The 18,619-nt window shown below is 34.8% G+C and overlaps 1 protein-coding gene across 6 annotated transcripts in view; it reads left to right on the forward strand.

Moving 5' to 3' along the window:
• FER (FER tyrosine kinase) overlaps positions 1-18,619 on the forward strand; it is a 462,873-nt gene that overhangs the window by 191,397 nt on the left and 252,857 nt on the right. For all 6 annotated transcript variants that reach the window (XM_036847883.1, XM_036847884.1, XM_036847879.1 and 3 more), the window contains one exon: positions 14,648-14,740. In XM_036847883.1, the coding sequence (XP_036703778.1) occupies positions 14,648-14,740 (93 nt within the window). The remainder of the gene's footprint in view (positions 1-14,647; positions 14,741-18,619) is intronic.

Here is an 18,619-nt window from a genome sequence, read left to right on the forward strand (position 1 = left end):
TAAAAGCAAAACTGGTTAAGAAAACATTGTCTTTACACTCTTATGCATTCTGGTTAGTATTAGGCCAAATGATTAACATTGTATCTGTGCAACCTACTTTGTTTCATTTATCTCTCTTCAACATGCATTTCAAAATAATGAGTTCTTTTTAATTTTTTACACCTAATATTATCTAAGTAACAATGCTTTTTGTTAAAGTTATAAGAATTTAAGGGTAAACTCTATAACCAAAGTTATTTCTAGCAGATTTGAATCTTTAAAAATACAGTTTTATTTAAACTTAGTTTTTCAAGAATCTTTACCAGTCAGATGATTTAGTGTGCTTGAGTACTTTGCTGGTTGAATTGCTTTGCTAAGTATCCATTGGCTGGTATAGTTTCTGTTATACATTTTACTCGTTCACTCTTGTGTAAAAGCTTTAAAATAATGAAAAGTTTGTATAACGTGCCAGCCAGTATCTTATTTATGTATCTGGATTTTTCTTTAAAATCTTTTCCAGTAGTATGGTATTTTTGTAATTCAAATAAATGGACTTCTGAATAATAATTTTTACAAGTAAACATGAGTAAATGGTAGACCAAATATCTATATACATTAAATTGTAGAGACCCAGTTAAAATACCTTGTTCTGATACAGAGATTATTACTTTATGTAGTATCTTTGGAACTTTCTATCTCAGCAGACATTTAGAAAATATTATTGCAATGAAAGATTTTAGAGCCAATTTCTCATGTTAACCTTTGCAAAATAATCATTATAATTTATCTTTATAATAACATAGTTATTAGCTTATATCAATGCATTAGGTACTGTAATATAAGTTTAATTGAAGCCCAAGGTGGAATAACTTATTTTAAGCCAGAAAAGTAAATATGAATTTTCTTAAGTCAGAAAAAGAACTTTGGTATACTGAATTTCATATTAGGAATTTGGACAAGTTAGGGATAAGAAAAAAACTGAAAACGTCTACTTGAATTAAAACTTCCCATCCAAAGAGAGATGGGAAGTTGAAGATGACCAAGGAAAAGAATTTAAAAGAGTTACAGATAACTAGGGCTAGGTTTAGTGTAGCGTCAGCCCTTGATTATCCACTTTCTAAGTTTTTTATGGAATCATTTCTCTTTGTCACATAGCTAAATATCATGGTGCTAAACAGAGATAACCCTATAAGACTCCATAGAAATACATCAGTGAACCTGAGAATATGTGTATGTTTATTTCTGGACCACCTTTAAATGCTGTTAAAGACATTACCCATGCTTCTATCTTGTTTCAGTCATTTACTAACTGTGCTTCAGTGTCCTCATCTGTAAAAAAGAGAAAATAATAGTACTTGTCTGATAAAGTTGTTTGTGAGGATTATGTGAGTTAATATATGTAAGGCCGTTTACAAAAGTTTGTTATATATTAGCTTTGATTATATTTACCTTAATCACCACCATCATTATTATTATTCCATTAATGAGTATATTTTAACTTATCTTGATTTGTTTATAATTCTTGTTTCAAAGACTTTGAATTTAAAAAATATATCCGTATAAAACAGTTAAACATTTATCCTGCCTTTCCTATATGAACTGTATTAGCAGATAATTGCTGATTAGCCAAATAATTGATGAGGGAAAGCATCTTTTTATAGAAATATTCCAACTAATAAATGGGAAACACATGATAGAATTTGAAAGAATACCACCATTTTACAATACCCCATGAATTAGTGGATGTAGACATTGATCATCAGTAGCTGCTAACATCACAAAAAGAGAGAACCAGACGTTGTCTCCTGATATTTGCCACCATGATCTCACTAAAGGTATTGAATCCAAGTGTGATCTAGCCTCTGATCCTAGCTGCCAGTTTGTAGAAAAGAGGACAGAGGACATGTTGGACTGCCCCATGAGTATGAAATCATCAGATTCATGCTGTGGAAAACTCTGAGTCAAATGGCTGGGTCTTTTTTTTTTTTTTAACATCTTTATTGGAGTATAATTGCTTTACATTGTTGTGTTAGTTGCTGCTGTATAACAAAGTGAATCAGCTATACGTATACATATATCCCCATATCCCCTCCCTCTTGCGTCTCTCTCCCACCCTCCCTATCCCACCCCTCTAGCTGGTCACAAAGCACCGAGCTGATCTCCCTGTGCTATGCAGCTGCTTCCCACTAGCTATCTATTTTACATTTAGTAGGGTATGTAAGTCCATGCTACTCTCTCACTTCGTCTCAGTTTACCCTTCCCCCTCCCCGTGTCCTCAAGTCCATTCTCTACGTCTGTGTCTTTATTCCTGTCCTGCCCCTAGGTTCTTCAGAACCAATTTTTTTTTTTTTTTAGATTCCATATATATATGTTAGCATACGATATTTGTTTTCCTCTTTCTGACTTACTTCACTCTGTATGACAGACCCTAGGTCCATCCAAAATGGCTGGGTCTTTAAACAGCTGAATTGTAAGGAAAATATAGGGATGGAGAGGGAACTTATTGATTAAAAGATGCTTAAAGATACATTAAATAAAATTTTAAAAATGTTCAAAACTAAAAGTATAGTGTCTAGGGATGCACACTAAAAACTAAAAATAAAACTAAAAATAATGCAAGTGAGTGATTTACTGTGGAAGGCATGATAGTGGTAACTTTGGAGGAAAGGATATAGGTGGTTGTGACTGGGACCTGTCTGTCACCTCGAGGCCTTCTGCAGTATTTGGCAAAGTTCTATTTCTTGAACTGGGTGGTGATTACGAGGACATTTACCCTAATTTATATATTTCTTGTGTTTGATTTTCTGAATCAGTTTTTGTAATGATGAAAAAGCTAAGATACTTTAACTATTCTAATTAAAATATTTGGCAACAGTCTCTCTTCTGTCCACCAAATCTAACTTATGGAGTAAAATTGATTTGGAAAATGTATTCGTTGATTCACCAAACTTTATGTATATGTGTTAGTACGTGTTGTGCATATGTATACTCCACTGTGTGTGTGTGTGTACTTTATGACAGGCACTGTTCTGATGATCTATTGCTATGTAACAGATCACTGCAAAACTTAAAGGCTTAAAACAACCAGTTATTTCATTTGCTCATGAATCTCTGTTTGGGAAGAGTTCAGTGTGGAAGGCTTATCTCTGTTCCACGTGCCATAAACTGTAACAGTTGGACTAGAGGCATTAGGATCCACTTCCTAAGTGGTTCACTCACATGACTTGCAGTTTGGGTGCTGCTGGCTGCAAGTTCAACTGAGCTCTGTTTACCTTCTTGTAGATCTGTCTCTGGGTTGCTTGATGTTTGTTACAGCTTGAGGTGGCTAGGTTCAAGAGTATATGTTCTAAGAAAACCAGAAGGAAGCTGATTGTATGACCTAGCCTCAGAAGTCATGTAGTGTCCCTTTCACGATTGTCACATACTCGCCCAAAATCAAGTGGAGAGAACATATGCCCCGCTTCTCAGTGAAAGAAGAGTCCGAGTTTTTATGGTAAGAAGGGCATGTGTGATGGAGATATTGTTGAGGCCATTTTGGAAAGTACAATATGCCACACGCACTGTCTCAGCTTTGTATACAAAGCTGAATGAGATAAAGTCTTTGTCCGCAAGGAGCTCACAGTTGAGTGAAGTTAACAGATAATTATAACAAGAATGTGACGAGAGTAAAGTTTGGGTACTGTCAGAGAACATAAAAAGAATACTCTTGATTTAGAGTGCCAGATCTCGGGGTAAAAGTCTGCTTTGGGCCTGAAGAAGGAATAAGAGGTGGACAGGCCAAAAAAAAAAGAAAAATTTTGGAATAGTATTTCAGGAAAAGGAAGAAGCATCATGTATCACTTAGGTAAAAGAAAATATGGTGCATTCCAAATCTTCAGTATTTATATATGACCATATTATAGGTATGAAAAGTTAAGTGGAGAGAAATGAGATTGAATAAGTATGTAGGAGCTATATTATGGAAAAATCTTTTTGTGTGAATTGGGATTTTATTGTGAACTCAGTGGGGGAGCCATTCAAGATAGTAAGCAGCAGAGTGAAATGGTCTGATTTACCTTTTTACAAAGATCACTCGGGGCTTTGTAGAGAACAGGAGCAAAGAACAATCCAGGGCAGTAATGCTGGTGCCTGAACTGAAGTCACATCAGGGAGTACTGAAAGAAAGGGGCTGATTTTAGAGATATTTTACAAACTTTTGAATTTGGTGACTGATTGGATATGGATATGAGGTAGAAGGAATACCAAGATTGACCTCCAGATTTCTGCCTTCGGAATTCTGTAGTTGTCGGCGCTAGCCACAAAAGAAAGGCTCATAGGAATAGAAGCAGATTGGACTGGGGGAAGGATGATGAGTTCTAGTTGGAGGTCTGGCCTAGAGATGTAGCTTTTGGGCATCATCAGCATGCAGATGATAATTGAAGTGATAGAGATAAATGTGTTTGATTTTGCGGGGGGGCAAGAGAGGAGGGCCAAGGATGGTAATGTTGGGTGACCGACATTTAAGGGGCAGGCAAAGAAAAAGGATGTTGTAAGGGAGAATGAGGTGGAACAACCAGACAGATAGGAGGAAAACCAAGAGGCAGTGATGTTACTGAAGCCTAGGGAAAAGAGGGGAGTCGTCAACAGGGAAACGTTCTGTGGAAAGTCAAATAAAGTACCCAGTGGGTTTGGCAACATTGAGGTCATGTGGGAGAGCAAATTAAAATTTCAGTGACACGAGAAGCAAGTGGCTAACAAGGAATAAGCAGAGACGGTTATATAGTTGATTTTTTTTTTTTTTTTCTATCAACACTTTCAGGTAGCTAAGTTTCAGAGGGAAGGAAAAGTTAGGATAATGATCTGTGGAAAATAAAGTATATTTTAGTTGGACTGCTATCCCAGTGTTGAGATTGATCATTGTGGGTGTCATTGGTCTTTCATCCATTGATAGAGTACTTCCTAATTATCTGCTGTTCTTGTATAATCTTCCTCCATTAACTCATCTGCTTTATTTTATCACATGAAGCAGAAAGAAAGTAGGCTAAGGTACTTATGATAATGCTTTCATATTGTATCTGGTGGGTTTTTTATTTTTGATTGTTTGTTTTTGTTTTATTTTTTAATGAGAGGAAAATTCCAGACTCCTTTTTAAAATAAAAAAAAATTTTTTTTTTGGTGAGATAATCTTTTTTCTTTATCCTTTGATAAAGAGGATTATTGTTTAATTAAGATTCATCCTTTATTGAATTGCTGTTTCTCTTGGTACTATTTCAAATGAAAATATAATGTATCTGTCAGTCAGTTCTATAGATATTATACTACAGTTTGAGTAGTACCAGTAAAAGATTAAGTTTTTACTTGGAATAAAGTATAGCTGTGCAAAGGTATTCTGAATTAGAAATATTACAAACTAATCGTATAGTTTCAATGACTTCTATGGCCAAGGAAATCATTGATATTTTTGTCTTATATTGAAGATTAGAAAAAGTAATACCTGTCTTCTTTCAGCTTCATATCCATTAGAGATAAAGTTCTTTATGCTCTTCGAATTTTAAATGTGAATTGTGAGCTTATCATGACTTAAGGGGGGCGTGAAATGCTTTCTGAGGTGTGAATTTTGTCTTCTGAGAAACTCTGAATATGGCTAGATAGTGTTTTGAGGCTCTGGAAAAATTTTTGCTATGTCTAAGGCCATGAAAGTATGATTAGAATCAAATGCCCTACACCTATATAGAATTATTCTAATTCTCTTGGATATGTAAAAACAAAACAAAACAAAATAACTGCTGAGCTTTCTATGTACCTTTGAGCATAGCTATTTGTGTTAAGTAGACCTAGATTGGCTCTAAACCACTTCCTCTTTTCCTTACCCATCCTGAGAAGTTGTGAATCCATCTGATTGCTACTAGACATTACAAATATTTGTATCAGCTTTCCTTCCCCTTTATAAGAAAATTTTCTTCTGTATAAACTTTTCTGAATCTCAGGTAAAACACATTGCAGCCACTTGTAAGGTAGGAAGTTAATGCTTGGCAAGGAGAAAATATTTCCAATGTGTATCTTGAAACGAGAGTTAGCTTGCCTAAGGAATGAAGACAGTGAAGAACAATCATGGTGCCTTTAAAAGCTGTGCTTTCTAAAATGTGTAGGTCATGCAAACCTAGGGAAGTTTAGTCAAGACATTTGACATTCCCTTTGGCCATTATTTAAATAAAATATAGCCTCTCAATTTTTTTTTTTTTAATTTATTTTATTTTTTTTTATAGCCTCTCAATTTTTAGGGCTGCCACTCCAACTGAACAAATCACTTCTTAACTCTAGTTATATATTGAAATAGAAAGTATATAATCAAAGTCAAAAAGAATGTTGTGGGATGAAAAATTCATCAGGAATAAAAATTTAAACACCATTTATAACCTTTCAGTTACTTTTATTAGAATCTTCATGAAATTTTGCTCTGAGTGAGGTAACTACAGGAAACCTTCCTGGAGAGGCCTTATTTTGAGGGTTCAGTCATCTCTGTGCTCAGAGAGCTATATAGAGTTTTTACCTCAAACTGATGGATGAAAATACGATTAGTGTTTCTGGGCTATACTTTCTTTGTTATTATATTTTCTATGTGCATTTACGATAGGTATAAATTAAGGTTTCCTCTATAAGGACAGAGATAGACAACGCTAGTTATAAAATCTCTGGAGAACTCAGTAGGAACAAGGGGATTTAGGGGATGTTCAAATTCTCATATCTCTAAACTTTTTCTCCCATGTAATAATTTTGCTTAATAAAAAATACAATTTTAAATATTTGGAATTATTGTACTATTATTGTACCTTTAATAATTTTGTGAAACCATTGATATGGTTACTTGATGAATACCCACTCTAAATTTTCAGCTGAAAAATTGTAGTTTGGACGATGACACCTAATCAAAGTTCTTCCTGATAGTAAGTATGATATTTGGAGTTACATATTGACTGTTCTAGGCCAGTATGCTCTTCATCACTTATTGATTCTGCTCTGCTTATTGCCTAGTGATGAAATAGTGAATGAATTTCTGAAAATACCAGTATATGCAATGGATGCTTTATTAATTTAAACAGATTAGTGCCTATTGTATAGGAATAGAGACTTGGTCCTGAGATTTCTAGCTCACATAGATAACTCTTTTAGGGATTTTTCTTTTTTTTGTAAAGAGCAAGCAGCAGCTGGAGCAGGATGTGTGGTAAAGGGAAAGGTTCATCCTTTCTTCTCTTCATTTCTCTCTCCCACCTCCTTTCTCTTACTACCTCTTCTCCTTGTTTTCCTATGAGAGCAACTTAAATATAAAAGCTGATGGGACAGTACATCAAAGAGAAATCTATTAGGTTTTTTTAAGGTGTAAAGTCCTTGGGAGGACAGGAAGGGATGAGGTACAAGTAGAGTGGTCACCCTTGGTGGGAGAGAGACAGCTTCATGTTTCCAAATGGGGAAGAGGTTAGAATGGGAAGAGAAGGAATGGATTTGTAGGTTTGAAAAGGGAAGTTGAAGGAGTTGCTGGCTTGTAGCTTCCTTCTAAAGAAGCTGTAGAGGGTAGAACAAGGTGGTTTTAGACACAAGAAAAGTAAGAAAGGTTTGAAATGGTTGACAACGACAGTGGGAGAGTTAAGAAGTGAGTTGGCCAGAGAAATTTCATAGTATGTCAGATATTTAGGGCTCTTTTGAAGTAATAATCATGTGCTTCTCCCCATCAGTGGTGAGTTGCTGAATGCAGAAAGTTGAATCGATCCACCATTAGGGTTTGCTGCCTGGGGACAACTAAGAGACAGGAGAGCAAGGGAATTTAGAATATTGGCAAAAGTGTCAGTGAAATGATGTGTCATGGCATCTCAGTTAGAAAAAGAAGAGAAGAAATGAGAAGGTGATTGATTGGGAGAGATTAGGAGACTCAGAGCCTTAGGGTTTCAGTGACGTTGGAAAATGATTATAGTGGAACTGGTGAAAGCAAACCAGTGGGGTAGGTGCTTGTGGCCAGAAAGAGAGGAGCTGGAATTAGTTAATTTGGAGCTGTTACATGTGAAGATAATGTCCAAGAAAAAGCCATGACTGATGTAAAGTGGAGGAGAATGTTTTCCCTCCTACTGCCTCATAATGAAAGCCTCATGACAGCATTTCTTGAAGTGAATTTTGCAGAATAATATTTCTTCCAAAAAAAGAGTGCATGTACTAATGCATTATTGAGGCTCTGAGACATGTTGCATTTAAGAAATCTGTTTAAATTTGTTTAACTGAGCAGTTCTAAAATCTGTGGAATTACTGAACCTTTTGTAGCATAACATCTATTAATAACCATCTAAACTAGGGTTTTCACCAACATGTTGAGCAGTTATTTTCTGTGTCATGTGCTGAAACTGTTAAATTAATGGGAATAAGTAAGAGTAATCATCACAACATAGTAAGTGTTTATTTTGCAAATAATTGTTACATTTATGTTAATGTATTTCAATATTAAAATATTTATTTTCCTGTTGAAAGTAAATATGTGTCCAAAACATTACAAATGTTAGTGCATTATTTTGTTAGTGACAATTGTGATATTTGTAATCGTTTATTAGAAATCTTCAATTACTCATGGATATTCTAGGAAGGCCTGCTGTATTCATTCTATGTAGCAGTCAAGTAAGGCAGATTAGTTAAAGCAAAAAAGAGAGTTTATCCACTCACATAACTGGATATATCCAGAAATTCAAACCATGTCATCAAGAATTTGTCTGTCTTCATTTCTCACCTTTTATCTATTAACTTCATTCTCAGGCAGGCGGTACCAGCAATCCCATAGTGTGGAAGTTTCTCTTAGAAAGGGGTTGAGAGTGAGACAAATGCTTAGAACCTAACTGACTTCTTTCTAAAACAGGTTTCCCAGTTGGATTTTATTTGCTGATAATGGAAGCGTAACATTATAAGCGCCACATTCCTTTCTTTAAAATTTATTCTTTTTTGTTATTTTAGTCATGATTTTCTTTTGGGTCCTGCAGTTGCTGATTCCATTCTAATAAAGTCTCGACTGAGGCCTTGAAACTTGAAATGTTCTCAGTTATTAGTTCCAGTAACAAAAGGAGCTCTGAACAGATAAGAGGATTATTGATACATGTGCAGTATGAAAATATCAAACAGTAAAACCGTTCATGAAACTTCTTAGATAAAGTTGGAAACTTAAAATGTTTACAGAAATGAAATATGTACATAGTAGTCTTTATAGTGTCCTTGTGAGGTCCTCTGCAGAAAATATAAAACCAATAAACTTTATCTCCCCTACCCCCCAAGAGCAATCAACAAAAGAAAACAAACAAAAAACCCAAAAAACAAGAAAACCAAAACAGAATAACAATCAAAATTTTTGAGTTGTCTGGAGTTTAACCCTTTAAATAATCTTCTGAGGAACATAGTCTTTAAAGGCCTGTTGTGATAATTGACTGCTTTAGAAAATGGTAGTTAAATTAAAGTCTGTAACTTTTGATAAATTAATGGCTTCTTTGTCATACTGAAGACCCTTAAATTGTGTCTTTTTATTTTCTTGGTTTGTGAATAAAGGTAAATAAAATTATGACTGGTAGGTTACTTGTCTTAATAAAACACATATGAATGCTGCATCCTGTTTGGATATAGAAGGTCACAAGAGACGTTCATTCTTACCTCATAACCAAAATAAGGAGGATAAGGTACAAAATAATAGTTAAAAAAAATACTCATCAGGGATCTGAGGACAGAAAGAAACCTAAATGAACCAAAGTCCAGAAAATGGCAAGCCTTTCATAGGAAACGAAAACAAAACCCAAAAACAAACAAACAAAAAACCTGTGACTACTTCCATCCTTGGTGGAACTGAGTGATAGGAGGAAACTTCCATCAAAGGGAATAAGGAGAAGTCAACTCAACAAGCTTTTAACAAACTTGTAAGAACAGTGTGTAGGCTGGTGTGGCAGATTAGAATCTGGAGGAGCCCTCCCCACAGTGAGGCAGCGTCCACTCACCAGCATTTACTCAAGGGTCTTCCACAAGTGGAGCAGAGAATCAGAGAAGGAGACTTGAGAAAGATACTCCAAATGAAGTTCTCCCCACACCAAAAAGGTGGTACACTGTTGTTGGGGGTGTGGGTGGTGTTTGAGGCTTTTGGACAGGAGGACTGAGCACTCTGGATTTTCACCAACAGAGGAAAATACGAAATCCCTCCCAAGTTGATTCTCTTCAGGGAATTCTGGGTCTTCACAGAGTACAGGGCAATGGCTTTCCAAAGGCTAGGAAGGAGGGTAGAAAGTTATCTTAGATATATAAAGTAGTGGGTGAGCCTGGAGAGTAAAGAGAACTCCCTAGTGCCCCCCTATCCCACACTCCCCCCAAAAAAAGAGGGTGCTGGAATCTTGCCAGGGCTCAGATTCCATTCCTAACTGAAGAAAAACTCTTGATCTAGCCCAAAATATTTGAAGCTGGTGGTGAACTAATTCAAACCAGAGCAGCAGCAGAGGCCAGGCCCAACTTATTAACTACAGCCCCAATTCTAGCAGCCTGACAGAAAAAAGGAGTATGTGTGCCTCTTTCTTGAGGTAAATATTATTGAATTCAGATTCTACTGTTTTTTTTATACAAACCATCTGGCACACAATCAAAGATTATATGGTCCACTAAAAAGTAAGAAATGTGACCCACAGCTAAGAAAATAAGCAGACTCAGATATGGCCCAGGTATTGGAATTATCAGACAATGTCTTTAATGTAGCTTTTACAAAAATACTAAGGGATCTAATAGAAAAGATAGACAATGTATATGAAAAGATGGAGAAGTTCAGCAGCAATGTGGATGCTACAAAAAATAGAAATTCTAGAATGAAAAATATAATATCAGTGCTGAGCAATTCATTAGATGGACTTGTCAGTAGACTGGACACAGAGAGGAAAATTATAGTGAGCTTTGAAGACAGGTTGACAAAGTATTCACAATGAAGCAAAAAGAGAAAAATAGGTAATAGAGTGTTTGAGATCATGGGGTAATATCAAAAGGGCTAACATACATGTAATTAGAATCTAAGGAAGAAAGGAGAGAGGGAGGTGGGAGTAGAAACATATTTGAAGAGACAATGGTTAAGTGTTTTCCAACATTTTCAACCCACAAGTCCAGGAAATTTAACAGATCCCAAGCAGGATAATTAAAAGAAAAAAAATAACATGTACTTATTTCCTAGTTGATTATAAAAGCAGTGAGAGAAAAAAGAAACATTATGTATAGGGGAATAATGACATGAATTTTAGCTGACTTCCTACCAGAAGCAATGGAGACCAGAAGACAAAGTGCTGGAAGAAAAAACAAAGCCATCGACTTTTAATTCTATATCCTGTGAAAATATCCATAAAAAAAATAAATGCAAGCAGCACTTTACAACCACTGGGATGATGATAATCAGAAAAACAGAAATAATAAGTGTTGGTGAGGATGTGGAGAAGTTAGAAGCCACATCCGTTGCTGGTGGGAATGTAAAATGGGTCAGCCACTGTGAAAGAACAGTTTGGCTGTTCCTCAAAAATGTAAACATAGAATTACCATATGACCCAGCAATTCCACTCCCAGATAAATCCCTGAAAGAGTTGAAAACAGATACCCAAGTACATGTGTATGAGTGTTCATAGCAGCACTATTCACAATAGCCAAAAGATGGAAGCAGCCCAAATGTCCTTGTCAATATTAGTAAAACCCAAATAATAATAATAATGATAGCTAATATTATAAGCATTCATTATGGTAAGGAAGAGAGGGAGGAGAAAAGAAGGGAAAATGGGAGGCAGAGAGGGAAGAGGGAGGAGAGATAAGGAAGCTGCTGTGAGAAAGACATGTTCAGCATACACAGGTAATGGCAAAGGGATTATTTTGATCTGTTCAAAATAGTGTATTAAGTAGAATAACGAGCTTGGGAATAATGAATAATAATGATGAATAATGAATAATTTGTTAAATAGAATAATGAGTTTCGTGAGGGTATGGCTGAAACTGGTAAAGTGCCTTGATTACTAGACATAGGGGCCTCTAATGAAATACTTTCATTCTCATCATAATGTATTCTTTTTTTTTTTAAATCTTTTTTTGTTTGTTTGTTTATTTATTTATTTATTTATTTATTTATTTATTTATTTTTGGCGTGTTGGGTCTTCGTTTCTGTGCGAGGGCTTTCTCTAGTTGTGGCGAGCGGGGGCCACTCTTCATCACGGTGCGCGGGCCTCTCACTGTCGCGGCCTCTCTTGTTGCGGAGCACAAGCTCCAGACGCGCAGGCTCAGTAGTTGTGGCTCACGGGCCTAGTTGCTCCGCGGCATGTGGGATCTTCCCAGACCAGGGCTTGAACCCGTGTTCCCTGCACTGGCAGGCAGATTCTCAACCACTGCGCCACCAGGGAAGCCCCCATAATGTATTCTTTGTTTTATAATTTATTAGTTTAAGCAAAGAAGATAAATGTACTGCCCTATTATTATGTCCCTTAATTGTTTTAAAAGCAGAATTTCAGTTAAGATGTCTTGATAATTTAACTCATAGTACTGTAAATTTTTAAAAAAACTGAAATGCACAGTTGCTCACTGAGCAAAATCTATCAGTACTTAAATTGTTGAGTCAGTGAGGTGCTGAAAAGGAAACTGGTTGGTGTACATCTTGCACTACTGGATACTTTATTAAAAGAATTATAACACGTTTTTGCTCATACATTTGAGAAAATCTCCATGGAACATGAATTATACTTCGGTATTGAACAGGGAGGGAGCTGATTATAGCCTGGGGCTTGGGATTTATGTCCCTGGAGAAATCATTTAAGAAGTTACAGAGTCAAGAAAGCAGGAAGAATGATAGAAAGCTTTACAACCTAGGTTTCGTTGAACTCCATTCTGTTATACTATAAATTTCCTTAGCATTGTTATTTTAAGACAAAATCTTAATCATTCAAATGTTCGTTTTGCACATTTAGTTTCCAATTTCATTATTTCAAAATATGAAAATGCTTGACTTAGCAAGGGGGCTTTCTTTTAATAAATGTTCTTAATATGCAAGCATCAAAGAAAAAAAGACAGCATGACAAACTAGGTTACTAGGCAGTGAATACTTCTAAAATGATTTCTCTTCAGTCAGAACCCAATTGCTAAAATAAATCCTTTAGAAACTGTTCTATACTTAAATTGTATACCGTGATGGGATGGGAATAGAAACTGTGTATCCTTCATTCTCTCCAGCAAATCAATATCTGCAAAAGACTAAGTTATTTGTTTATTTATAAATGCATTCCTTTTATGAAGGACATATTGATATTTGAAGTATTTCATTTATGTTATAGAGTTATCAACAGTTTAGAATTTTTTTCAGGAGACAATCTTCTCTAGCGTTATAATTTCCCTGTAGTTATCTCTCACAAAATCCCTCCAAATTTCATGGCTGCTTTGCATAAGTAGTCCCAAAGATATTTGGCACTCAGCCTGGAGTTTGAGCATGAATGTAATCTTTTTCTTTCATCTTATTGCCTACTGGCTTGAATAAGTCTCTGACTGTTCCTACAGGGCCAAATAATCACTTTCATTGTTCCTTCTAAGAATGTTATTAGGTTGAGTTTATTTACGGAAGTCTGTAAGAAATAATATATGGTTATTGCTTCAACAAGCTATTATTAACAAAAAAGTGTTCCATTGTTACCTTTCACTCTCCTCAGTTCATCCTTCCATTGGGGAACAAGTTCTGAGGGCACCCTCAGGCAGGATATAACTCATTGTCCTAAGGGGAGTAACTCTGGTTGCCAGCCTGATGCAGTGGAGCTCTTCTGTGAAAGTTTCATCAATGATCAATGCAATGCACGTGACTGGGGAGTTGAACAATGGTCACGAATTTTTTGAGATGAAGATTTTTATCTAGTCCAGTGTCCTCCTGTTTACTGATATGGAAACTTAAGAGCCAGAGTAGTTAAGTGATTTGCCCAGACTTAAACTCTTTTTCCCTTCTGACATCAAGAACCTTGTTGTTTCTACCTTAGTGCCTCCTTTAAGAGCCATGCTTTGAGAACTGTTCTGTGCTTTTTGGTTAAAGTTGTTCATTTGTAATTTACCATGGCATCTAAATAGACTGTCATTTGGAAGAGCTGGGGTGTTTGGGATTTTTTAAAAATCTATTTCTAGTGCTTGAGAAATGTTCTGAAATAAAAACATTTGGGAAGGCGAAAACTGTTAAAAAGGTATAGCCAAGATGTGGAGAATGGAAGAGTGGGGAGTAAGGCATATACAGCAGTTGTTTTGTAATTAAATTTATGAAGAATATGTCACAACTACAGTACCATCTGAAATTTTCTGTTAGACTGGTTCCTTCTAGTTTGTGTCTTTTTTTTTTCCTCTGAGCGCTAGTATTTGGTTTTCTGTGTGTTTCCTTAGCATTTCTTGTTTTCTGTCATCTCATGAATTTCTATTTCTTTCTTATTTTTCCCCAAATCATGACATTTATTGAGGGACCAGGAAAATAAAATGCTATAGAGTTCATACGCGTTTGGTTATTTTTAATTCTTAATGTTAGGAAGCTTACATTTTATTTACTTGGAAGACAGAGTGGATGGACATAAGCTGTGGATAAATACCTAAATACCTAGCATAACTGTGTATATACTAGATAGTTTACTACTGCTGAAGGCTTCTTTCTTAATCTCTCCAGGAAAGAAAGGAGAGGCTATCCAAATTTGAGTCTATTCGTCATTCAATTGCTGGAATCATTAGGTCTCCAAAGTCTGCACTGGGCTCTTCAACAGTAAGTAGGATGAACTCTGTGTGCTACTGAAAATAGTCATTGTCTACCTTCTTTCTGATATACCAATGAATATAATATGTAAACTTGTATTTATGAATGGAAAGGTAAGTACACAATTTAACTTTTTGTGGGCATATGAGTCTGTGTATATATGTGTATATTAAAACCCCTAGTAACAGTGATGTAGGCAGGAAAGAAAGAAACTTGTATTGTAGATTTTCTGTACTACATATAAGTAGTTACAGGGAGTATTTTATGTACTTTGGGGCTTTATTAGAAGAAAAATATAAACAAATTTCTTTTACAGTGAAACATGTTTTTATAATAGGGATTATTGTATATGTATTTTTAAAATGTATCAGTTTATATGTGTGTTCATACCTTTGAGAACATTTTAATTAGATAATTGAAGTCCGTTTGAAATTTGGGCTAGGCACATCACAGTAATGCATAGAATATTAATTACCCCTAGTAATAGCAGCTATAGGCAAGCAAGATAAAAAATATTCTTATCTCATTTATATATAAAATTACAAAGTATTTTTCTTCCTTCATGACCTATAAAACTAAATTATCAAACTTTTTATTCTAGCCATGCCTCATTCACAGTAGAGCCTTATAATAATATTTTATTGAATGATGGTTAAAACAATATTCAGTACAAATTAATTACATGCTTTTCCCCCCATCTTGTGAAGTTTCTACAGAATAATATCTTAATATCATTTCTTATTCTTTAAAAGTTCAGCTAAGACAATGTGACCTCCTCTTATTTAGAAAAAAAAAGTGTTTCCTAACCTTAGATTAGTTAAATGTCCATTCACATTTTGGATTTATTTGCTCTAATTCCTTTTTAATATAAAACACATGTTCCCATATTTATTCCACTCAGGCAACAATCTTTTATGTACAATTGCGGCAAAGCGTCAAGTATTTTAATTAACAAAAAAGCAGAAAATTATATTTTTGTATAAAAGAGATAGATTTTAACCTTTGATGCTGCCACTGTCACTTCCAATATGCTGAAGTGTTCTATGGGAGTAGAACTAATGCAGACCATCTCATGTGGCATTAAATAGCAAGTGAAAATAAAAATAATTATGGGCAAGGGCTACATGATAGAGTAAGTCTCTTTCAAATCTTATCTCCTACTTTTGTTTTCTTAAATTTACAACTTTACAGATAAATAGTAGTTCATAGGACTTGGTTTATTATGATTTGACAGTCAAAATAAAGTATAGGAGACTTGATTAAGAGTTTATAAGAAGTTTCAGAGACTCTATGAAGAGAGTCTTTTGATAACTTTTATTAGAAGAAAAAAGAAAAACAGTTCTTAAAAGGAAATATTTTAAAACAGTTTTTTAAAAAAGAAAAACAAATGTAGTTCTTGAAAAGAAATGTTCAAACACCTCAGTGAACCGTTTATAAAATTATTTAACATTAAAATGAGTCAGTGAAACACAGGGCATAATTAAGTTGTCATTAACTCACCTTTATTTCACTTAGGTCAGAGGTCTTTGTGCCAGCACCTAATAGCTGATTTGTGAAAGGTGTCCCCCACCATTTTTTCTTCCTGTGTGCTGTTAAAGATCAAGCTTGACTTGAGTAAAATGTCTGAAATACTTGAGAGCCAAGGCTCATTATAAACTCAAGGTTTCCTTTAGTTTTATTCTTAGATGGAAATGTAGGAGAGTGGAATTTAGAGCTTAAAAAGTTTAGCTAGTGACAGAAAAATAAGAATTCTATGATTGTGGGAATGGGGTACCATTTCCCATGTTTGCTTTTTTCCCTACAACTTGGGCTGCCTGAGAACCTTGTGCCCTCAAGACAGGTGCCTAGGAGTGCGCAGTGGCTCTGAAACTTCATGCTGCCTACATTACTTTGAAGTTCATTGTTATGGAAAGTTCAGCTTTTGGCTCTAGGCAGAGCCTGTTTTGATAAATCAGGGTTGATCCGAGGACGAGAGAGATTTTTTCTTTCAAGACACACTGATTTACATCTAAAATTAAAAAAACCCTATTTGTTCATTAAGATGAAGTTGTACAGGGTTGGCACTCCTAAAAGTGTGTCAGGTATAGTATGTATAATCTTCATAATTAATTGGTATAAACCGTAACTTTTTAAATATCTGAAAGTATTTACATATTGTTTTCTCAACTTAAAAGTAAAATTATTATAAGTAATTTTACTTAATAAAATTCTTAAGTAATTTTACTGAAGAATAAAATTACTTTATTCTTCAGTAAAATTACTAAATTGACAGTGATTGATATAGCTTAAAATTTGGTGTTTACAAACTGCTTTTACCTGAAATGAAGTGCCTTTCCCACAAAACATGTGCCTCATTCAGATATACATTTTTAATAAATTTATCAACATCTTGAAGCTATGAAATGCCCATTTCATTTAAGAATATGTTCCCTCTGTAACTGAGAATTCTAGGGAACAGTCACTTCCTCCCCCAGTTGATCACATTTTTATCTTCATGATTATGGCAATCATTATCTCCATCAGTTAAGTGCCCTTTGATATTGCCTGATTTATTCAGAAATCTCATGAACTAAAAAGATTGAGATAGTCTGTAGTTTATGACGCTGTGGTACACTATGAATAAAGGTACAGAACTATTTCTGTAAGGTGTTAGATATCCTATTTATTTGAAGATTTTCCCCTCGACTACAGAGGTAACTGAGGTTTTAAGTCTTACTGCGAATGTGAAGGTTTCAGGTATTAAGTATGATAATCTAAGATGGATAAAATTTAGAGGCTCCTTAATTGTAATTTAAAATTTTTTTCTGACATAATTTAGTATTTTTTGGAGTATTCTAGTTTGGTAAAGGTAACATAGAGGAAGGAAAATTTTTAATTGCTATAAATGATTTTTTTCTTCATAAAAAACATTTTTTAAAAACCCTGCAAAATGGCAGACTTACGCCTATTTAAATTATTTTATTGTGATATACTTCACGCAACACAAAAATCAGCATTTCAAAGTGTACACACAGTGGTTTTAGTATATTCATTATGTTGTGCAACCATCACCACTATAGAATTCCTGAACCTTTCAATCTCCGCAATAAGCAGCTGCATTTCTGTTAGCAATTAGTCTTAATTCCCCCCCCTTTTCAATTTTCTGGTAATCACTCATCTATTTTTGATCCCTATGGATTTGCCTATTCTGGACATTTCACATAAAAAGAGTCACACAATATGTGACCTTTTTTGTCTAGTTTCTTTCAACTTAGTGTAATGTTTTCAAGGTTCATCCATGTTGTAGCATGTATCAGTAGTTCATTCCTTTTTATGACTGAATAATGTTCCCTTGTATGGATTTATCATATATTGTTTATCCATTCATCAGCTGTTGGACATTTGGGTTGTTCCACCTTTGGCTATTATGAATAATGCTGCAATGAACATTCACATGCAAGTTTTTAAGTGAATGTATGTTTTCAGTTCTTTCAGTTATATACCAAGGAATTGCTGGGTCGTGTGGTAATTCTACGTTTAAGTTTTTGAGGAACTGCCAAACTGTTTTCCACAGTGGTTGCAACATTTTGCATTCCCACCAACAATGTATATAATGCATGAGTCTTCCAATTTCTCTACAGTCTCAACACTTGTTATTTTTTCCTTTTTTAAAAATTGTAGGCATCCTAGTAAATATGAAGTGGTATCTCATTGTAGTTTTATTTGCATTTTCCTGATGACTAATGATGTTGAGCATCTTTTAATGTGATTATTGGTCACTTGCGTATGTTCTTCAGAGATGTGACTATTCATATCCTTTGCACACGTTTTAATTGGTGGGTTTTTTTCATTGTTGAGTTATGAGTTCTTTATATATTCAGGACACAAGCCCCTTATCTAATATATAAT

The sequence above is a fragment of the Balaenoptera musculus genome, chromosome 3, assembly GCF_009873245.2.
Source record: "Balaenoptera musculus isolate JJ_BM4_2016_0621 chromosome 3, mBalMus1.pri.v3, whole genome shotgun sequence".
In the NCBI taxonomy this organism is placed as follows: Eukaryota; Metazoa; Chordata; class Mammalia; order Artiodactyla; family Balaenopteridae; genus Balaenoptera; species Balaenoptera musculus.